This window comes from Furipterus horrens, unplaced genomic scaffold, assembly GCF_987537825.1.
Source record: "Furipterus horrens unplaced genomic scaffold, mFurHor1.1.pri manual_scaffold_3, whole genome shotgun sequence".
In the NCBI taxonomy this organism is placed as follows: Eukaryota; Metazoa; Chordata; class Mammalia; order Chiroptera; family Furipteridae; genus Furipterus; species Furipterus horrens.
Genome location: NW_028327173.1, coordinates 16150307 through 16173683, shown reverse-complemented (window position 1 = coordinate 16173683; position 23377 = coordinate 16150307). Strand labels below are relative to the sequence as shown.

Genomic DNA, 23377 nt, shown 5'->3' with positions numbered 1-23377 from the left:
TGTGACAGCAGAAGCCACCACCAGCAATCTCCAGCTGGGGCCTGGCCCGCGGAAGGTGCTCAAACAAAATGTGCTCCTTGAGTGTTTTTCCTTTTCCTTCTTCTGTAAGACCTGGGCTGGCAGGCTGGCTTCAGGACCCTCACTGAGCAGCAGAGGGGGAAGTTCTGAGGATGGCCAGGCCTGGGCACCTGCTCACATGGGGAGGAGGCACGAAGAGCTGACCGCTGTTGGGCTGGGTCTGCTCTGGGCCGGGCCTGGCGCCTGGGCAGAGCTGGCTCCAGGCGGCTGCTCCGCATCACTGAGCGTGCAAGTGCCGGCCTAGTTCAGGGTGCAGAAACCTGGTGCCGTTACCCACCGTCAACATGGGAGGGAGCACAGACCCAGGGATGGGAGTGGGAGAGTCCCCGAAGCCTCCCACTGGAGCTGAAAATCTTCATCTTCAAGACTGTCTCCCACAGGTTATTTCTATTATACTTGGGGTTAACCTCAAGCTAAATAATTTTGGTAAAGAGGAAATGATAAAACAGTCTCTCTTTGAAGAGATAGCTGAGGTAGCAGATGCAAAGATAAAAAATAAATAAATATAACAAAAAAACCTAAAGGCTTCTAAAACTGAGCAAAATGCAAGATAGCACAGGCTGGCTATGGACTGGTAAAAAGGCTTAAATCATGGCAAGAGACAGAGCAGAGAGCTGCCTGAGAGGCAGAGGCCTGCATCTGAACCCCAGCTCTGCAACTGGAGAACGGGGTGACTTTGGGTGACTTATTTCACTTTCCTGAAGACTCCCTTTCTTCATCTGTAAAATGAGGCTAATTTCCGGGCCGGTCGTGAGGCTGTTCAGAGACTCTGGCCTCCTTTGCCTCCTGGACGGGCCCCTGCCCCATCTGCGCTCTGTGGAGAGGGGCTTGGGACAAGCCAGGCTCCTCGGTGACTCGGCAGCTGGCAAGTGGAGGCAGGAGCAGTCAGGCCGTGTTGGCGCTCTGTGGTGGTATGATCTTGGGCCTTTCTGAGCCTCAGTTTTAGCTTCTGTAAGATGGCAGCTAAATAAGACAAGGTGCTAAAGGCTCCTGCCCGGAGGAGGCCAGAGTGACAGAAACTTCCTGTCCTTCTCGTCCTTTCTCCCCTGACCTCCAGGGGTTGCCCAGTCGGCCTGTCTGAAGCCCCCACGCCCACCCACCACACATTGGTCTGACCTGCACACTGGAGCCTTCCTGGCTGTTGCTTGGGCCCCACCCCAGGGCTTCTGAGGTAACCTTGTGGGGGTGCAGACTGGCCATCGGGATTGTTAACATGTGACTGTTAACATGCCAGCAAGGTTGAGAACCACCAGAACATTCTTCAAAGCCCCAAAGTAGCCGCAGGCCCAGCCCTTACACAGGGTCAGAGACATCGCTGGGGAGATCGAATAGGAGCACCGCCAGCTGTCTCCTGTTCAATCAAGTGTTTCCATAAAGCTCCCAGTTTGCCTAAATAATTCATGGTCATTTCTTCCCTTGAAGCCTCAGCTATAGTGCGCCCTCAGGGCAGGGCACCAGGCCGCTCATTAAGTTTATTCTGCAAGGGACGCCAGTCAGAAAGGGCAAGGGCCTCTCCAGGCAGCACACCTGGCCCCCAGCTGAAAGCTCACCTGACAGGCGACACTGGCTGCCGGCTAAGCTCAGCTTGGGGTGGACAGGGCTGAGCCAGGCTGAGCTGGGACAGGAGTTCCAGGAGCTGCTTCATGACTGAGATCTTAGTGCCAGGGAGCTGGGCAGGAAAATCTCATTTCTGAGCCCAGAGTTTAAAGAGTCCACAGCCCTGGAGGCCTGTTTCAATGTGCTTCCTTTAAGCACTACCATTGCTGGCTAGAGTCATGTGATCAGAGGGTAGTGGGAGATCATTCACCCTCCCAACTAACTGCCCACACCATCCATCTGCCCGTCTATCCACTCATCCTTCTGTTCATCTATCCAGAGCCAGGAGATCTTGCTCTAGCTTCAGCTTTGTTAGTTCCATGCTGCGTGGCTTTGAGCAAGTGCTTCCCCCTCTCTGGGCCCTGGTTTCCATCCACATAAAGAGAAGGAACAGAACTGGATGCTCCACTGACCGAGGCCCCTCCCAGCTTGGGTGTACTAACTGTCACCTCTGGTTTGGCAGCAAGATGGCTGAGGGTCTTGCTTTGGCAGCCTCCACTGGGGGCTCCCAGCCCACTGCCTGGTTGCATTCTGGGCTCTGACATATCAACTGAAGCATAGATACTGTCGTTTCTGGACCAAACTGCCTGCCGCTTCCTGTGAGACCTCAGACAAATGAATTCCCCTCCTTAAGCTTTGTTTTATGTCTGTGAAACAAGGATGCTAACATGGCCCTAATTTCCAGCTGTTTGAGAAGAGTTACGAGACTGGGTGTACAAACTGTCTTATTCTTCTGGCCCGTTCACCATGGGGGAGGGGCGGATGAGACCGCGGCACTCAGGGGCCTGTGTGAGCACCGGTGGCAAATGGCCGATCCACTGCCCATGAAGAAGCAGGTGCCTGTCTTACCTTCAAGGCTTCGTAGTACATATCTTTAGCCTCCATATCTGTCTTGGCCGACATCAACCAGGATTTGATCAAATATTCATAAAAACTGTCCCCAAGTCCTCCAACTGAGACGTGGTCTGTGAGGGAAAGAGGACAGAACGTTATTTCCATCTGCCGAGGCTGCTGGCAGGCCTCACGGAGTCTGCATCTTGCCCACCTGGCCTCGATGGTCAAGGAGGGGAGCGAGCGTTTAATCAGCAGCCACCGAGCCTGGAACAGAGGCTGAGAGAAAGATACGGCCTGCGACTCAGCAGAGCCAGGGCCATCTTAAGTGCAGTGGCCCCGCACAGAGGTGCGCGGGCGCATCCAGGTGCTATAAATCATGTCGCTTTAGCAGGCAGAGGACAAGGACAGCCGGGCTTCTGGTTATTAACTGTAAATGAGTTGCATTTCTTTAAAAAGATAATCTGGTGGCAGGGAGTTCAGAGACTTTTATTGCCTGGTGACAAACATGGTAATGAATACTGGGCAGGTTCATAAAAGGCCATGAAAAGGAACAAGGAGAGGCTTAATTTAGTTGGTCAGAGTACTGAGCCATTCTGGAAAAACTGATTTTAAATTTAGCAAACTGGGATGCATGAAGTTCACAGGAGAAATGTAAGGACAGGCTGGGTTTGAGGACCCCCATTCTGCCTGCGGCATCTGCCCGGAGTCCCCACAGAGCAGGACCTCCAGGTTGTGGCTCAATGAAGAGGCAGCTCCACGCAGGGCTGTCCCAGCGGAAAGACGGTTGAGCAGGGAGCACTCAGCCACTGAAGCAAGACGTGGAAAACACTCCCGTGCTCTAAAACTTAACGGCAGGGAAACGAAGGCATTTATGATGTAACAGAGAGCAACAGTCAATTCCCTGTTAGGTTCACTTAAGCAGAAAGACAGAGGAAGGGGAACAGGGAGGGAGGATTTAAGGTAGAGTGGGGGGAGTGGGAAGAATATTTTCAGCTACTTTGCAAAACAGAGGGTAGAAAGAGAGGGAAAATGGGGGCGGGGGGGCGGGGGCAGGGAGAAAGAAACAGAGAATACACCAACAGCTACCATTTACGGGGTCCCTGGCTGGCTGGGAACTTTACTGTGTTATTTATAACAATCTTCCTGAGAACCTTGCAAGGTGAGCACTACCAACCCTGCCGCCCAGATGGGAAAATGAGCGCAAGCCTCCATCGCTCCCGCAAGGCCACCACAGTGGCGGAGCTCTCACTTTCTGCAGCTTCACCAGAGGTGGAAACTGAAGGGGCAGAGGGAAAGGACACGTGTGAAGAGAGAAGGACCAGAAGCTGAGGATAAGGACAGACGGGGACCAGGAAAGGGGGCTGAGAGGAGGCCCCCACAGTAGACCAGCCCTTCCGTCCCCTCTGTAAACACATCCTGGCTGGCAAGGTTTCAGGGATGGAACAAGCACTTGCAAAACTTGGAACGGATCAGGTAAAGCTTGAGCCTTGGGGAGGAGTGGGAGAGGGTCAGGGTGGGCGGACTTCGCCAGTAAAGAGGGAAGAGAGAACCAGCACAGCGCACCCCGTGCCTCCCCGGTTCCTAGGTGGAGGGCATAGCTCGAGCAAGCACAAAGGGCGGGGGGTGGGGTCCCTGCTGGAGCAGGAGGTCCATGCAGAGCAGCGGCGGGGGGAAGTCTGTCAGTCTGAGTCAGCCTCCACCGGGAGCCCCCTGACAGCTCACAGCAGGAAGGAGGCCCTGGCTCTCAGGTATGCAGCCAGGGGCCCTGCCACCTCCTGGCCTTGCCTCCCCTCACTGTTTTCTGGGCCACCACACGTTCCCTGCCCCCAGCTTTGCCTTGTTATTTCTCACCTGTGATTACCCCTCCGCCCCCCCACTGGGAAGGACCTTCCCGACCCTGCATGGCTACTTGGGCTCAGGGATCCTCCCCTCAGAAAGGCTTTCCCCGGTGTTCTCAGAAACCTGCTCACAACCCCTCCCCCTGGGTGACCGTGAGGAGTGAGTGAGATAAGGCACACATCACGCCTGACCCCGTCGTGCGGCAGCCAGCCTCCCTCTGCTGGGCGCGCGCCTCACGCTGTGAAAGGATCTGCTTGCAGGTCTGCCTCCCTGGTTAGGCTGTGGGCTCTCTGTAGACAGAGACTGTGTCGGATTCACGTTTTATGTCCGTACCTTCATGGCACACAGCAGACAGCCTCAACGCATGAAAGGAAGGTAGGTTTGAGCCATGCTGAAAAGGGCCTCGAACACCAAGCCAGAGTTTGGACTTCATCCTATGATTTTAGAGAGTGCGCTCGATGGGGTTGAGGGCTTCACCTGGCAGGTGTGCGCAGGTGAAGGGAGCTAGGGCCCCAGGAGTTCCATAGATGACTGAGACATGACACCCTCTTGGGGGGGGTGTAGTCTCTCAGGGGACCTTGACTGAAGTGGACAATCCTCATCTGGAGGTCCCACTGCTTTCTAGCTACTATCTGTCTGTGGGGTGGACCCCAGCACGGTGCAAGGAGAGGCACAGGAGTGGGAATCAGAAGACGGATCTGCCATCAGCTCAGGCAAGCTATCTTCCCCACGGTCTTCTGATGTAAAATGCTTTTAAAAGGGGAGCACGAGTTTGTGTCCATGGGCCCCGAGCAGAGATGGGCTCTGCTGCTTCCTGACCACGCCAGCACGCTCGTCACACCTGGCAGCAGGGGCAGCTGCCTTCCGAGCCGGGAATCGTAGCAGAAAAGTAGCAAGAACTGGGGGAGGCTGCCAGGCTGGGGCTGATGGGCGGCTCACGTTCCCATTTAGAAGAACCTATACCTGTCACTTCCTCCCCACTGAGGAAAGAGTGGGATTCAGGTAGTGGACAAGGAGGACAAGTCACTCCAGGGACCAAGCCGAAGGGCAGGCAGCCCCCTGAGCTCTCGTCCATGCTCGGTGCCAGCAGGAGCCTGGTGACCTTGTCCTGGTTGTGCGGGCCTAGCAGCAGGAGGTCTTGGTCTCCCCTGTTGCCCTGAAGCTTAGCATCAGCAGGAGCGGGAGCGGACAAGAGTAGCCCCACTTTCTCCTTTGCCCCTCTAAGCTGCAATTTCTGTGCTTGCAAATGGGCTAAGCAGAGGATTCAAGGAGAGAAAAGAATGTGAACACACTTCGCTTATGCAAGTTGGGAATGTTATCATCTGGAAAGACACACACGTGTAAGAAGCTCAGTGAAAACCACAGTAAACGTGAGATACCCCAGGCGCCAAAGCTAGGGAAGGAGGACAGCAGACACCCAGAAGAACAGGGCTGAGTAACCCTCCGCTGCTCTTCAGCAGGCTGCAGATTCATATTTTATTAATACAGAATGATATTTCACATATGACTGACTTTGCCCAGCCCTGTGACCCCTGGTGCAGACTGAAAAGAAAATCATGCTTCTCGGTGGGGCTTCCCTGTAACTTGCCAAGAAGGTAGCAGTTCAGGCCAGGAAGCCACACCCCTCGCCTTTTTATGGGTTTTGCTGCATTGTCCTGAAGCAGCGCAGGCCGGCAGCAGGCTGGTTTATCTCTGCTCAGTCAGGCCTTGCAATTAAAAGCAGTAACAGTTATTGAACTGTCTCTTCCCGTGGTCATAATCTGTAATTCAAACCTTCATTTTTCTCCCGGCACTTTTGGATTTGGCCGCATGTTTGGTTAAAAATACTTTGCATTTCTATAACTGGTTTTTGCAGGAGGCCCCTAGGCTTGGAAGGACGAGGCCTCTGCCGTCTCCACAGCGTCCCTGCTATGCCCTGCCGGCTTATTTTTGTGGATGGGTGCCCTTTCCTTTTGCAATGGCCCATCTCTGGCAGATGAATGGGGATCTGTTTCCTATAACTCTTGACCGTTACTCCACACCCTCCACAGTACACAAAGGACATATCTCGAGTTTTCCTCTCATTTGGCAGGAGAGGAAACCAAGGCTCAAAGAGATAAGATGAACACCCTACCAGCCATGCAATAATTAGGCCCATGTTGAGCCCTTGCTGATGCCCTAACAGCTGAGGTAACAGGGGGTGGGGAATGGAGAGGGGTCCTTGTTTGGGCAGAGACAGTGAGGTGGGGGCGCTGGGAAGTCCCTACAGCAGGACCCATGGGACTTGCTCTCACCAGTTTGTGCTATGACCACATGACCAGGGCCTGGGTCAGGAGGGCAAGATGGAGCAGGGCTTCCCAAAAGGGGATACAATGCCAGGGGCCTGGGAGACTTTTCAACATGCTCCCGCCTGAGCACACCCTCAAACCCCGTTCTGTTTCAGTGGGTGAAGCTGGGGCTGTGCCTGAGGCTCCACAGGTGACCAGGTGACCAGGTGACCAACTGACTGGTTGAGAAGCCTCTGAACAGAGAACAGCAGGAAATCCTGGGTCCGATTCTTGCAGGTATAAGACACAGCAGTGAGTTCATGGTTTTTATATTGCTATGCTAGTTAGGTTCCGCTTAATTTTTTTTTTTTAATCTAAGTTTGGAGGTGGGGAATCAGATCATGCATGGCCTCTCTTGGAGTCATTTCTGGAGTAGACAGTTCCACCTGGGACACTCCTGGAGGGGTGGGGGATGATGACCGAGGCTTGGGCAGGCACCGCAGAGATGGAAAGCTGTAGCCCTGATGGAGGCTGGAGACCGCTATCGTGAGGGGGCACAAAGGCCTTACTAAACCATCACATCTGTCACTGCAGCAATGACAACCATAATGAAATCTCCCCAAGCTACCCAGCAGGGCGGAGTATCCAGGAGCACTGAGCGAGTGACTCGCTCTTATGCGTGTAGCACGGGGCCACACGGGGAAGCTAGCGGGAACCAGCTGAAGGAGGGGCAGCGGCATCTCTGTACTCACGTTGCATCCAGTTCCCGCTCACTGGACTGATGAAGTTGGGGTAGAGGCCGAACGGCTTCTCGATCTTCCTGAGGACCTTCCGGATGTGCCTGACCTGCCGAGAGATGGACACCAGGTGTACCCTCACTTTCCCGAAGAAGCCAGCCCACTCCCAGCCCGCTGAGGATGGAGGCAGCTGGTTCACATCCACAGGAAACCATTCCACGAGGCAGGGAGAGCTGCATATCCCACAGCAGGCTCCAACTCGGAGCAGCTGGGATGGCCTTGACCTTGTGCCCATGCGCGGGTGCAGCAGAACAGGCCCACAGTGGGGCTTGAACCACTGTCTCTGCACTGATCGCTCTGCCTGGGGCCTGCCAGGCCCCCTACCCCCACTCTCACCTCACCCCTGCCCCATTGTGTGCTGCTTTTTTGGCAGGAGGGTCTTTTTAGGAGGGGGGATTCATATAAGGGATAGTAGCTGTTTTGTAAGTGTGAGGTAAAACTGCCTTTTTAAAAGGTCAAACATGGTCAAATATTGGCAATTTCATATGGTTCAACCTGGTAATACATTATTTTTTCTGACACCGTAGGAACCATTGCAGAGGAGAGGCCTGGGCTCCTCAGTAGCCCTGTGTTCTCAAAGGCACTTCAGGGTTTTAATAACAACAACAGCTGTTAACATTTCCCATTTCCTCTGAGCCACACCTGTTCTGTACATTATCTCCAACCATTAGAACAACCTACCTGGTATTATCATCTCAGTCTAACAGATAAGGCACCTGAATCTTAAGAGAGGTCGGTGATTTGCCCGTGGTCAGCCAGTACGTTAGTGGTAGGGCCAGGACATGAGTCAGGTTTTGTCTGACCACATGGAGTAGCCCCTGGGGCCAATACGGACCAGGGTGGGGACTAGGCAGCCACATGTAGCAGAGGTTGCCCCACCTGAGCAAGAGGAAGCTAGGTTTGCAACCTCTGGGGATGCCAGAGGCAAGGGGACTTCGGGCTATAAAGTTCGAAGGCTTAATGGCTCAGGGTCTGCACTCTGGCAATACATGAAATCCTCCCAGTGCAGACTATGCCAGGAGAGGAAGGCCCTAGGGGACCATACTGAGTCATGCTCACAGATTTATCTACCAGGCAAGGAGCAGGGAAAACAGCCTTTCAGCTGTCAGACCTTTCTTTCCAGGGGACAGCATTTGCTTTGCCACATCAGATTTTATATCCATTTATGTTAACGCAGTCCATTATGGGGGACAGGAATGCACTTGTACCTGACTTATTCTCGACTGTCCTGGTGGTGAGCAGTGAAGCAGGCTAAATTAGCTCCCCCAGAGGGTGCGGGTGCTTCTAGACTTTGGGCCAATTTGTTGACTGCCAATAATCGCCTCTGTAGGAAGCACGACGGGGGTGGGGGTGGGGTGGGGTGGTGGAAGTAGCTGGGGAATGTAAATGTAGAGAGAGGCACAGAAACAGGCAGTGGACTCTGGAGAAAAAGCCTGAAGCCTGGTATACTAACCTGCTTTTGAAAGAGTGTGGGCTTCAGAGACAAAAAGGCCTGGATTTGAATCCTGGCTTTATCACTCATCAGATGGACGACCCAGGACAAGTGACTTCACCTCTGAGCCTCACTCTCCTCTGTAAAATGGGGACGGCAGGAAGACCTATCTCCTAGGGCTGTGTGTGTGTGTGTGTGGGGGGGGGGTGGTTAGAGACACTGTAAGGTGCCCAATAGGTAGTCAGGCAGTGGCAGCCATTCTCTCCAGACCAGTCAGGGACGAGACTGAGCACCTCATCTCTCTCCTCTGAGCCTGCAGCAATCTTGCTGGGGGAGCTGGCTCAAGAGCCATGAATGCAGGGAAGCTGGCGTGGGGGCGGCACGGGAGTGGGAAAAAAGGATCACCAGAAGTGGGATTAAATGTAGTGCCTGAACTTGCAACGTGAGGCCTCACGGGGAGGCAGAGTCCTCCCCATATAAGGTCTGACAACGTGATGGGCTGTTTAAGGGTGAGAGTGAGCCCCAATGCAGAGGAAATGATCAAGGACTCAAAACACTCTTCTTGAGCGTTTTCTCAAGAACATGTGGGTGAAGTCCCACACTGAAGAAGCAGCCATCTTAATTAAGCCTGGGGTCAAAAAGCGCATGAGTGCTTATTTAAAATGCAGATTCCTGGGCCAGGACAAAGCTCAGAGATCCATGTCCTCCCAGGCGTGCAGGTGACACTCTGAGGCTGGTTGGCTGACACAGGACTGGAAGCCCCTGGGTAGCACATGGATCTCAGAGCTCCCAGCTCCCTGGCATCCTCAGAGGTTAACCGGCAGGGGGAGAAGGAGGCTTTGGGAGTGGGGCCCTCCGAAGGGCTCTTCTCGGAGGGCAGGGCTTCATCTCCCAGGGCAGGACTCAGGAAGGGACAACTGCTGATGAAGCCTGAGCACCACCTGAGGGTGCTGTGCACACACTTCCCTTCTTTGGGGCTCGGGTTACACCCACAGAGACCCCTCCAGGCAGTGGGACCGCCAAGGCTGTGCCACGGAGAAACTGCTCCTCCTGGAGGGCCTCGCAGAGGAACGGGTGGCTGTCCGAAGGGCCGACAGCCTGGACGCATCCCTGTGGCCTTCGCCGGCCCAGAAACAGCGAGAAGGAACAGACACATGCCTGCGCTGGGGAGTGAAACCGCTTAGCCAGCCTGCTGACGGCACGAGCTAGACTGCGTCTGGAAGGAAAAGCCAGGCAGACCTCACATGAAAAAGTTAAATGTCTCTGGAAAGGGGACTTTCGCACCGGGTGGCGCATTCCTGCTACTGCAAGCTGGTGCTTCGATTTCAGCTGCCGCACTTCCTGCAGATTCACACGTGTGAGGCTCCGACTGAGCTGACATGTGCCAGGGAGAACCTTCTCCCAGGTAGCTTTGTCCCTTCCCTGCCCTGTGTATGATCCTGACTACTCCCCGCGCTGGCCTTCCCTGCCACCTGGGATCGGACACAGCCAGGTCTTCCACAGGTAACTATTAGTGGGGCTTCTGGGTTCCCCGCAGGCCCTCCTGCTGACCTGTGAGCTGCTTCCCTGTGGCCTGTGCAGGGCTGCGTGCCCATCCTTCTGCTCTCTGTGGGGAGAGGCTGAAGGAGCTGTTTGGGGAAGGAGCAGGGAGAAGACTTGCCTTTTCAGCGAAGACCTGGTTGCCAGAGAGCTCAGTGAGGTGTAAGAACTCCAAGTGCAGGGATCCAAACTCCGCCAGGATGCTGCTGCTTCCGGCCGTGGTCCAGCCCCAGCTCCTATTGGAGCCACTGAAGAGACAGAAGCAGCCACTGTCACCCGCCTGCCTCCAGCTGGTTCCTCTGCTTAGTGGGGGAGCATCTACTCTGTACCAGGCACTGTCCTAGGAGCTTTTGCCACATAATCTCAGTTAATCCTTCCTGGGGGGTCTGTACTAGTAATGGCCCCATGTTGCTGATGAGGATACTGAGGTTGATGGGATCTTTCTTTTTTTTTTAATTTATTTTTAGACAGAGGGAAAAGGAGGGAGAAAAAGAGGAAGAGAAACACCAGTATGAGAGAGAAACGTTGACCGGTTGCGTCTCTTATGTTCCCCGTCTGGGGACCGAACTCACAACTTGGGCAAGTGCCCTGAGTGGGAATTGAACCGGTGACCTTTTGCTTTGTGGGACAACGCCCAACCAACTGAGCCACACTGTTCAGGACAAACCAGGCCTTTCTGACTTGCAACAGTCTTTGTCCCTGTAAGACTTGTGGACTTGAGAAGGACAACAACAGAGCTGTCTTGGTGGCCAAGACATGGCACAGGTGCTTTGCTAGATTTACAGGTGGCATTAATAATGCTGTCGGGAACTGTAAAGACCCCGCGGACACCCTGTTTCCATTCTGTGGCTGAAGGCAACCCGACTGCTCACAGTCAATGGCACTGCATGTGGAGGGAGGGTCTGAACTGAGGCAGATGAAAAGCAGGGACCCCCACCTGGCCCCTTTTCTCTCCCCTCACTGCCGTTGCTGCCCAAGGACACACAGGGGCCCCCTCTTGGCACTTTGTGGAACCCACACCTGACAGGCAGGCAGCTCTGATATAGCCACACACTGGGAGCTGCCAGACCCTGGGGAAGCCAAAGTCAGGAATAAGAGAACCAGAGGCTTTTGGAGCAAAGATTTCCACACCAGTTAACCATGCACTTCTCAAGAACACCTTAAATGAAGTAAATTAGGTACTTTTACCACCCTGCCACCTCACTGGACAAGGCTATCAAATAACCACATACTGGGTGCTTTCAAGGATGGGTGGCATGTGAGAGCACGGGCCCCTTCCCAAGCTCCAGCTCCCCCTCCCGCCCTGTGGGAATATAACAAAGGCCATCTGTAAGTGTGCTGTGGGACCTTGGGAGCCTGGCCACCTCCTCAGTCAGAGAATAGCCAAAAAGAAACTGTTCTCGGATGTGGGCCCGGGACTGTAAACAGCTGGCGTTTTGATCTCACACAGCTTGCGTGTGCGAATACATCCGCCCTGCATGCCCCGTGTGCTTCGGTCTCTGTGCCCTGTGTGACTCTGTGCTGGGAAAGCCTGTGTTGCGGACACTTCACCGGCAGGCTGCCCTGGTGCGCACGGAAGTCCTAGTACACTCAGGTGTTCTGCAGTCAGTCCTCCGGGTTATTCCTTTGGAATCGGCAAGTAATAAGCTGAGGCCTTCTCGGACCATAACAGAGGAAGGAAGAGTGAAGAGGCAGGGCCTCAGGCCACCCTCTCACCTGTGGCTTTTACAGAGGAGGAAAACAAGGCCAAGGACAGTAACGTCACCTGTCTGAGATCACACAGCAAGTGGAGCAGCTGGGACCCAATGCTGGTCTGGTGTCTTAGCCACTTAATCACCATGCTTTTAATTACATAATAATGTGCAGGGACACTGCCTTTCCAGGGGTTTTGACTTAAAATCTCCCCAGGGTTTGCAGTCAGGAGGCACAGGTTCAGGTGTGTTAGCTGGGAGGCCGCAGGCAAACTATCCCTCCTTTGTACTTGAGTTTCTGCACCTGACAAACCAGGCAAGGTCAATGCCACCCAGTCTCTGACCCAGGTGTGGGGATTGAGAGAAGGGGAAGGGACAGAATGGGGTGGCCTTGGGCAAGCTGCTTCCTCCCCCTATGCCTCAGTTTCCTCCTATGTATCATGATGATCTACCCTATGGGACATTTAGGACAACTTGGGGTGGGGACAGAGTGGGGTGGAGTAAGCTCCTCATCTGTAGGGGCTCCAGGTGCATTTATTATGGGGCAGGCTAGGGGGAAGCCCCTATGCTTCCTCGCTGTGATAGCTCTGGCTCCCCAGGAACGTTCCCTATCCGTCCCTCTGCCTCCCAGGGACAGGACCCAGGAAGGCAGGTGTGAGTGTGGAAGGTCACGGTTTGCCACCTGGGGGACACTGCTTTTCCTGGGGTGGGGCTGGAGCTCCAGAGGCTGTCCTTCTTCTTTCTAAACCCCATTCTCTGCCTAAATATCATTTCTGGGAAAGTCGGGGAACTCGCATCTCCCAGCTTCCAGAAACAGTCAGAGGACACACATTTTGGGATCTTTTGGGGCAGGTGACCTTGGTAAACACAGAGTAGACCACTGGCCCCTTCTTCCTGCCCCGACTTCCTTGAGTATTTCCCTGACTTGGGGGCAGGGGACGGGTGGAGGAGGGATGGGTTCCACAGAGAGCGGACACTTGGCTCCTGGATAATAAATAAAACAGCTTCCATTTATTGAGCTATTGCAGATGGCAGGCACCGGGGAAAGCTGTTTGCATCATTGTTTCATTTAAAGCCCACGCAGTAAAGCATCATTAATTCCAACATGCAAAGGAGGAAAGAGAAGCTCAGAGAGGGAAGTGAGTTGTGGAAGGTCACGTTCATAGGTGGTGGAGGTGAAATTCAAACTGAGGTCTGCAGAGCACTTCCCTAAGGGTGTCTGCCACCCAGATGGCCCTACGTCCACCCAGAGGAAAGGGGAAGCTGTCCCCACTCTGTCCCTCTTCCCAAGCAAGACTTCTCTCTTCAGCTTGTGATCTTGGTGGGCAGAGGGTTGCCTGAATAATCAATGCTTCCTGCCCTTGCAGGGAAATTCAAGGTACAAATAAAGCCACCAGCCTACCAGAATCTTTTGTTCTCATTTTCCCCACATGACCTCTCCTTCCTCTCCTCTTCACTCCAACGCTCACCCTCCCAAGTGGTCCTTTCGGTAGTGGAGCTGCCCTGGCAGACAGCGGGCAGGTGCCTTCCCTTTCTCCTGCCTGGCTTCAAATGCTGGCTCCCCAGGTGACCTCAGGCAGGTCGGTTAATTTCTCTAGATCTTAGTTTCCTCATCCATTAAATGATAGTACCCACATCTCATGGAGTCATTGGGAGGTATAAATTATGCATGCAATTACTGCCATTTTACCATGATGTAATTATGCACATGCAAATTGTGTTGTTTGTTAGCGTTATGAAGTTCCTGATATGTGGCAGGCAGCTGTGGTATCTTATTTTAACTTCACATCCAACTTCACAGGATAGATACCATAGTCCTTATTTCGCAGGTGAAGATACTCAGGCTCAGAGAGGGGAAGACACTTTCTCCAAGGCCACACAGTAAGTGACAGTGCTGGCAGAGCTGAATCTAAATCCAAACCCCAAATGCCTCTTCTCCGGGTAGCATCCAAACCAGAAGGTCCTCTGGTCAGCTCTGTGAGACAATGAGCTAATGGAAGCTCTGCCTTTCACTCCCCTCCCAGGTTTTGAAGCCCGCAAGGGGGCCAGTAGCCATTGCTCCACAATGCCCCTCCCCAGCCTGGCAGATGCTTCTGTGTGTGTGTACCTGTGTGGGCACTTCTGAGAATGCTGTAATCATTAACTTTGGAGCCAGACCTGGATTCGAGTTCTAACTTCGCTTTACTGCTGTGTGACCTTGAGTAAGATACCTCACCTCTCTGTGCCTCAGCTTCTTCACTGCTAAAATGGGATCCGTGTAGTGGTTGTGAAATTGAAAAGAAAGAATCCGTGTCATGTGCTCACATCGTGCCTGGCACCCGGTGAACACTCAATAAACGGTAGTAGTTATGAAGATGTGTACATCAGTGCATGTATGCAAATGTAAATGCATATTTGTGTGTGAGTGTGCGCACACATGTGTGGACTGAGAGTGTGTGTGACAAAGGAGAGCTGCCTTTATGATTTGGATGGGTGGCTGTAATGTGTATGTTAGAGTGAGTGAGTCAGCCGCACGGGTCCTTGGACTGGCCACTGCCACTCTCCTCAATAGACCTGTGTCCCTGCAGGTCACAGGTCATGGCTGCCCCTGTCTCTGTCCTTCATTAGGGAGGATGAGCAGTCAAGCTCACTCAGGGACCACCTCCTCTTAAGGCCCTCCTGACTGGCAGTTTGGGGGCAGGGCCTAGCTGCCCCTCCTGCAGAGGCCCTCAGCAAGCTCTGCCCAGAACAGGGGCAGCCATGTGGCCCAGCTTTTCCAGCAGGCCCTCCAAGAGCAGGGTCAGTGCCACTGGGGCAGTGCACATTCCTGACGTTCTCCTTGGGGAACAGGGAGGCACTTTTAGCAACAGACTCCTACCCAGAAAATGGAAGGGGGTGTTGCCAGGAAATCAGCACATGCATACATGTGTGTGCAGCACTGGCAGCCTGCAAACAGCCCCAAAATAAATGCGCTATCTTAATTAGAAATGCTAGGAGCTTTGTTGACCGGGTCTGGTCTCTGAGGTACATGGGTAATGCAGACAGCCAGGGCTATGGTTTGTGGGGTTCAAAGTGCCACGCACTGCTGTGCCTGAGCCAGGATCCTATCCCAGACCCCAGGCAGAGAGGCCCTGGAAGCTGGACCCGGGAGAGGAAGCTGGAAAGACAGCCTGTTTGTGTCCTGGCTCCATGTCAGCTGGTCCTGTTTCTGCACGGCTGGTGTTTGTGGAAAAGGAATCTGAGCAGAAATCCAAGTGTCCAGTTCTGAGGAGTCAACCCCGGCACTGAGGGGGGGCCTTGATTGGCCCTGAGGGCCCTTCCCTGGCCCTCAGAGTCTTAAGTGAGGTTAAGTGAGGTCACACCCTGAGAATGCTTTCTGACCACGGGGGACAGTAAGTGAAGATGCCAAGTCCTCTCTTCTCTGCAAGACCCAAGAGGGGATGCCAAAGCAATTCAGGCTGACATGAGGGCAGGACCTCCCCAGGACAGAGAGGGAGCCCAGGGCCCCCACCTACCCCCTCCAGTGTTCTCCTCCCCTCCCAGGCAGCTGGCTGAAGCTCCTGTTGGATTGAAAATCCTGAGATAAGAAAGCACTTTAAAAGGTAGAAGGGGTAAGTCCAGTGTGGTGGAAATATTATAGCCTTCCTCCCAGGTCTGGGGTTAAAGGAGGGCCTCAAGGCTTGACGGTAGCCCCAGAGAGCTGTCTGAGTGCTCTCCAGGGGTCCACTTCAACGCAGCTCAAGGGCAGCAGGGTTCCCATCTGAGGGCGGGCCGTCAGAGTAGAGCTTTCCAACTGATCCTAACAAGATGTGTTTAAATCTCAGCCTCATTGTCCATTAGCTATGAGACGTTGGGCAAGTTACTTCATCTCTCTGAGACTCCATTTTAATAATGGGGATCATATAAATACCTACCCTTAAAGGATTGCTGTGAGCAGTAAGTTTGGTAAGCCAATGTTCAGAAACCCTCAGCATAATGCTGGGCACATAGTAATTGCTCAATAAATGGCAGGACCGATATTGCTATTATTAATCTTTTATCCCGCACACACTGTCTAGCAGGAATAACTATTGAAAGGGACAAAGCCTTGAAAGTGGATCCTGCCCTTGAGAAGCTCCCCGGCGGGGGTGGGGGCATGAAGATGAGGGAGACGAGGGCCATGAGGAAGGAGATAAAGTGCCTGGAAGCTGGGAGAGGCAAAGGCACTTCTGGTTTCATGACAAAGTGCATCTAAGCTGGGTTTGATGGCCAGAGAAGCTGCAAGTGATGGGCAATTCAGCGAAGGAACAGAATGAGAGAAGGCAAGACAGGGGGCACGTTTGGGGTGTCCAGGAGCAAGGTTCATGCTCCCTAATGTGTCTGAAAGCTGGCTGGGCCACTCACTTTCTTGACTTGGACTCCGTCCTTTCCCCTCTCTGGGTCTCAGTTGCCACACCTGGAAAACGGGTGGATAGAAACACGCTCCCACCCCATGAGAGGGAAGCACTGAGGGGACAGGTAAGCTGGACCAAGCTGCGGCGCTGGCTCCACCCTTCTCTGGCTGTGTCACTGGGGCTCCGTACTCAGTGACGGCACAGAGAGACTCCTGTCCTCATACTGAATTAAGCGACAGATCAGAGGGGAAATGATGAAAGCAACCCATAAAAATCAATGTCTTAAAACAGAGCCAGGAGAAAGAAATACTACCAGGGGATTCTTTCCTCAGCGAAACCACATGTGACTCTTCAGTCTTATCCAGCATTTTTGGTATAATCTGCATGTGCTGCAAGGAGAATTTATTATTTTTATAGAGGGGAAAATTCCAATAAATATTATTATTAGAAATGGAGCTGGAACTCTTGGGTTCATGTCTTGGAATGGTCAGTTATGTGACCTCAGCCAGTCACTTATTTTACTCCTTGGAGTCTGAGCCTCTGTGGGCTTGACACTCCCAGTGCCCCTCTGTTTTTGACACTGGGCTCCTGAGACTCTGCCCTGAGGGTGGGAGTCGGCAGTCCAGGGGGTCTCCTTAGAGGAGGGTATGGTGTGCCTCACTGGCCCCTGACCCTAACTAGGGAGGGAGGGCACCCCTGGAGCTCTGTGAGTCAAGGCAGTGCTATGGGACAATCACAGAGGAACAGCTGCCCCTCCTACCCCTGGAAGATCAGGCCTTGTGTGTCCTAAACCCCAAGAACCAGGTGTGGTGACAAACACCAGCCCAGCAGAGCCCTTGGTGAGGGCCAGTTTTCACTGACTGGCTGTGATTCCTCTCCCTGTGCCTCAGTTTCCATGCAGATGCAGCCAAAGCCACAAGTAAGAAACAGAAGGTGCCCTACCTTTTGAAGTTCACGACACCTTTTGGGATTCCCGTGGGGGTGCTGAAGGCCGGCAGGAGTTTCTCACCGAGCTTGATGGCCTTTACGCGGAACACCTGGAAGGGTCAAGGGGCATCGTGAACCTGGGCTGCGTGGGGTGCAGCCACTGCAAGGAGCTGCTGCTGGTCGATAAACCTGACAATGGCGCCGGACCCAGAGCAGGAGGGGCGCTGTGCTGGGCTCTGCGGAGGGACAGGCCTGGGTGTGAGCCAGGCTCCACGAATGCCTGGCTCTGTGGTCTGAGGTGAGGCACCTCTCCGAGCCTCAGCTTCCTTGATCATAAAATGACAGTATTGCCTTCTTCAGAGGGTTATCGGGGATAATAAAAATGAGATCATAGCTGTAAAGCACTCATACGGTGTCAGGGCTATGCCGGAGGCTCAATGATCATAACTGTGATTTAGGTGACCCTTGGGAAGGTGAAGCAGTCAGGGCAGTGGGTCACCAAGGGCCCAGGCCTGCCCACACCGTGGGACCAGCATGTCACAGGCTGAGCTCGTGGGAAACACATTTGTACAGAATACAAAGAGCAGCGGGCTGGGAGCCCAGACCCCGACCCGGTTCCAGCCCTTGTCCCTCAGCTTGACATCTCTGTGCTTCTCAGCAAATGGCCTCCCTTGGGCAAGACCTTCCCATTTGTAAACCAGGGAAGGGCCTTTTCCCCCTTCCCATCTGGATTCTGCCTACTGTTTTCATTTTACAGACAGGAACAGGGGAAGGGAAAGGGCTTATCCTAAGCCACCCACATGATGGCAAGCAAGGGAGTCACAGGAGGTCCCGGCCTCAGGGCGCCTGCCCGAGGCTCTGACCCCAACAAACTGTTCTTCTGATTAATTCAAAATCACCTGTGACCTTCTGACCCAGCAGTTTCCCTCACAGGAATTTATTCTAAGGAAGTAAATAATCAAGGATGTTGTACAGATTTAACTTTAAGGTTATTTATTCCAGCATTGCTTAGAATAGTGGGGGGCGAGGGGATGGAAATAGCAAATAATAGGGAAGTGGTTACAGGACAGCTTGTCCGGCGGTGGAGCACCACGCAGCCACTGAGAGACTGTTGTAGAAGAACATTTAATAGCAAAGAGAGGGTATATAATGTGTTAAGAGAAAAATATGTCAAAATAGTATAAGTCAACTTCTGTAAAAATTCCATACATATGGACACATGGGGAAAGGGTGGAATTCACCAAAATATGAACAACGGTATCATGGAGGATTTTAATTTTCTTCTTTTGGCTTATCTCTATTTTCTGTGCTATTTTCTTTTCAATTTATTGTTTTTTTCTATTACAGTTGTCTCATTTTTCCCCCATTGCTCCCCCACCACCCTGCCCACCCCTTCTCCCACGGTCCATCCCCACCCCGTCACCCCGTGGTCCATGTCCATGGGTCATTTATGCTAGTTCCTTGACTAGACCCCTTCCCCTTCTTTCCCCTTTTCTCCCCTCCTCCCTCCCCCCCCGGTCACTTTCATTCTGTGCTATTTTTATAATAAAAACAAACCCACATTAAATGTGATTTATCTTTTAAAAGATGAGATGCAAGTCCCTAAGCAATGGCTCCTATTGGGACAACACATGTTTCCTTTTCCTTCTGGAGTCCGAGGGTGACCCGGTTTGCTGGTGTCCTGTGTGTAGTTGCAGGACAAAGTCATCTTGAGGTCCCCCACCCCGACACATACAATTAATAATGCTGAGGCAGCTGTTTAGGGAACGCAGGGGGAGGAGTTTTCAAACACTACTGGGAAGTGGATTAGAGACCTCTGAGGGGCAGTGTGGTCCTTGCTTAGGAAGAGGGTGGGGAGAGAAGGGGAAGGAGGGAAAAGAACTGCATGGGGCCTGGCAGTGATGGGCAAGAGAAAATGATGATGTCAGTGCCGGACAGCAGGCCCCAGAAGTGGGCCCGGGGCCACTACGTCAGGATTCCCGGGGAGCTGGTCTAGAATCCAGATTCCAAAGTGCCCCCCTAAGGGCTCTCTTTGGAGGCTCCTGACATCTCCACTGATTCCTGAGGAGGCCGAGCCAGAGACGCAAAGGGACCCACAGGAACCTGAACCCCAGGCTGAAGCTCCAGGCTGCTCTCTGGCTGCCCTCGGCCCTGCAGCCTCTGAGCTAACTCTTCTTAAATGCTCTCCTCGGCCAGCACACCACGTCTCCTCCCGGAGGCCCTGCTGCCGGCTGGTACGCAGGGTCTCGACCATCCCAGGGAGGATGCTGAGTGTGTGTGGACAAGAGTGGGGCCACTGGGGGCGGAACACTGATCTTCTTCGCCATCTTGGAAGTGAGTGGGTATGTAAGGGGCTCTGAACCCAATCCCAGTATGTGTGTGGAAGTTACCCCACACCATCAAGCAATTCTTCAGACGCCAGCTCCATGTCTAAGACTTCAACTGAATTCTGACATTATCTAATAGAGACAGCATCAGGTTCCACAGGTTAAGGGTTCAATCCTGCAAGACTACTCCCCCCTGTACTGCAGATGCCAACTAGAAGTGCGAGTTCTTACCTGTACTTCTGACTGACAGGCTACAAATAAGAGATTCCTACCAACCCGTCCTTGGTTTTGATTCATTTGCTAGAGCAGCTCACAGAACTCAGAGAAACATTTTACTTACTGAACTACTGCTTTCTGGTAAAAAGGATATAACGCAGAAACAGCCAGATGGAAGAGACACTTGGGGCAAGGAATGAGGAAAGGGCATGGAGCGTCCATGCTGAGTGTGCCAATCTCCCCAAATCTCCACCTGCTCACAACCCAGAAGCTTCTGGGTTTTTATGGAGGCTTCACTACAGAGGCAGGATTGATTAGGTCCCTGGCCACTGGCTACTGATTCACTCTCTAGTCCCTCTCCCCTCCTCGCAGGTCAGGGAGTGGGACAGAAAGCTCCAACACTCTAATCACATGACTATTTCTCCTGGCAACCGGCCCCTACCCAAGATGGCATCCAAAAGTCACCACAAGAACGTAACAAAAGGCACTTTTATCATTGTCATCACTTAGAAAATTCCAATGGCTTTAGGAACTCTGTGCCAGAAACAGGATGGAGACCAAGTGCATATTTCTTATTATAAATCACAGCATCACAGTGTGCCAGGTACCTTATCTACATGATCTTCGATCCTTGCAATACTCTTACGGGGAAGGTGTTGACCCACATTGGGAACGACTAAACTGAGTCTCGGCAAGGCAATTTGCCCGAAGTGTGGGGCTATTCGGTGGCTCTTTTCCGGGACACCAAGCTGCCTTTACAACACAGAAGGGCCTCAGACACCACGGTAAGCAATGGGCAGTAGGATGCTGGCTCCAGAACAGAGATGAAGGCAACCACCAAGAATCACATTCCGTGGCGTGAAATAGGTGCTGGACCGGGAGCCAAGCCCAGGTTCGGATCTTCCCACTGAGCCGCTGTGTGACCTTGGGTAAGCCAGGTACTACCTCTGAGCCTCATCTGCACAATGGAATGGTGACATATGCCCTGGCTGCTTCCCAGCGTTCTTCTAGAACTCACATGAGAAGATGTATGTAAGTGAATGTGCTGTATAAGCTGTAAAGTGCTACAACAGTATCACCCGTGTGGCCGTGGCTGTGCTTGTGATTCTCACGGGAGTCTTGGTAGGGCTGGCTCCCCAGCAGGGGATTCTGTTCCTACAGGTTCTCTCTGAAGTAAGAAAGGCCTCAGTCCAGGAAGGGGTATGGGGTCTCTTTTACCCTTCATTCTACAAATATTCATGGGAAATTTTAAGAAAGACTCACTCCACAGGCACCCACTGTGTGCCACATCAAGGACATAGAGGAGGGTGACCCCGGGCCAGGCTGAATGAGGGTCCATGGCAGAGAGGCCACAGGGTCACGCATTGACCCAAAGCAGCCCTCAGAGACTGTATGCCCCAAGCAAGTGACTTCTAGTCTCAGATTCCGCACCTGCAAGTTGGTGAAAACACCATTTCATGGGCTATTTGAGGAACCGCGGACACGGTGCACATGGTACATCTTGCTGCCATGTGGAGGTGCTGGGGACAGAGAAGGACCACGACAGTGTGGCTGGAGGACAGGGGCTGCCTCCATAGCCCCAGGAACCTGTCTGCTCAGGGATTCTGAGACACCTGGGCTTCTCCTTGGTCCTTTTGAATTATTTCTAAGTCATAGGTGTTCATATTCACATCCTACAGTCTGGTCTGCATCCCGGAAAGCCAGGTTGGTGGTCCCTTCTAGGGAGCCGAGGCCCCAGAACAGACACCTCTGAAGAGGGGGACAAACAGGTCTGAGGAGCACCAGCTCCGTCCTGAACCACTGACCCCACACCGACCTCTGTGAGCCCCGCTGTATCACTGCCTCCCCTTCCCTGTACCCACCTGTACCTCCCTCGACCTAGATGGGCGGTGGGCAAGTGCCTGTGAAGAGAACATGAATGCCTTCTTCTGCTCCGTATGTCATTTTCTGTCCTGGGGTCTTCAAATGAAACTCAGGCCTTGGGTGGCTCAAAGCGGAGCGCTCCCATTACAATTATTTGGGGACAAATTGGTACAAATGGTAATCTCTGCTGGGGCGATTATGCTTGATAGGGAGAGGGCCTTAAGCGACTGGAGAGAGAAAGTGCATGCCTGTTGCCTCTGAAGTCCTGACTTCAGCCTGTGTGCCTTAACTGGAAGGGAAGGGGCACTGACTCTCAGACAAGAGCTGCAGCCTTATCTCCGTGCCCCCCCCCCACGGGCATAATTGTTCATCTCTGGGTGGACAGAGGGGGAGTGTGGGGAAAGGCAAGGGCAGCACAGGCCGAGGGGTCCAGCCCCAGGGCAGAGGTCACACTGAGCAGTAGGCCTTCTAAGTAATGGGGAACTCAGCTGACCGATGTCCTGGGGACTCGGCCTACCTCACTGGCAGATACAGGTGCTCACAAGGGGGTGAAGATGCCTCCTATTTGCACAGAACTCTGTGGCTGTCCAAACTCTCTCGCAGTGCAGCCCTGGGGTCAAACCCTTTTCCTCCTGCCCACTTTCACAAGCCTTACTAAGCCAATGGGGGATTAGGACCATCCCCATGGTGGGGAAGGAGGTGAGGCCCAGGGATGGGAGAAGGGACTTGCTGAAGGCCACAGGCAGGTGTGGTGTAAGAATGAGGTCCAAGTCTTCTGACTTTGTGCCATGGCCCTCCTGGAAGACAGTGCAGCGCACCTGGGCCGAGGCCTGGTACTTACCACATGGGGCTGCCCCATCTCCCTACTGCCTCCCCGCCCTGAGACCTGGGGCGGGAGTCTGGCCCAGAAGGAGGGCAAGGGGTGGTTGTAGGGCACAGGACATGGCCAGGGGGCCCCCGGGTGGAAATGGTGGAACAGTGCTTTCAGCTCCTTCAGTCCTGAGAACCAACACCAGCAATAACCAGGCCAGCAGCTCCCACAAGCCCACGCTGAGCCCAGGCAGCGCTACACGCCCTGCATGCAGCTGTACGGATGGTGAGCAGTCCCAGCCGTGGCCCTTAGAGAGTTTGCTACCACACGGGGGAGCCATGTGGGCTCCCCTGGGCAGCGGAATAGAAGCATCAGCCAAAAGAGGCAAAGAGGCTGCAGGAGGCACCATGGAGGTGGGGGACATGGGCGGGTCTGGGCAAGTCCTCCTGGATCCCCGTTTCCTCACTGGTGAAATGAAGGGGTGGGGTGGAACACTCTCCTGATGGTCCAGGAGCCCAGAAGTACCGACTCACCTCCTCTCCTGTCAGGTAGAAGGCTGAGAGGAGTCCTCCGATGTACCGGATGTTCACCTCAAACAAAGACGCCTCTCCGCTCTGCAGGGCAGGAAGAAGGGGGGAGGGCAGTGGGGACACATGAGATGCCCGCAGGGCCCTTGAGACAGGTCACACCATCGCTGTACCCCCGCCCCCCACGCTGCTGATCCCGGGATGCTCAGTGGTGGTTTTCAGAGCAAAAGGCACCTGCCTGGCGGCCACTGCACATTTACAACATTCCAAATAAACACTGGCTTTGGCTTCCTTCCCCAGCC

General features: G+C 53.5%; 1 protein-coding gene across 1 annotated transcript in view; it reads right to left on the bottom strand.

Annotated features, from left to right (window-relative positions):
* The window catches only part of LOC150014382 (mannosyl-oligosaccharide 1,2-alpha-mannosidase IC), a 33184-nt gene that overhangs the window by 7775 nt on the left and 2032 nt on the right, over positions 1–23377 (bottom strand). Inside the window, exons 2-6 of the mRNA XM_090268820.1 lie at positions 23082–23162; positions 17347–17441; positions 10483–10609; positions 7346–7439; positions 2524–2639 (exon numbers count right to left, since the gene is read on the bottom strand). Of these exons, the coding sequence (XP_090124946.1) occupies positions 2524–2639; positions 7346–7439; positions 10483–10609; positions 17347–17441; positions 23082–23162 (513 nt within the window). The remainder of the gene's footprint in view (positions 1–2523; positions 2640–7345; positions 7440–10482; positions 10610–17346; positions 17442–23081; positions 23163–23377) is intronic.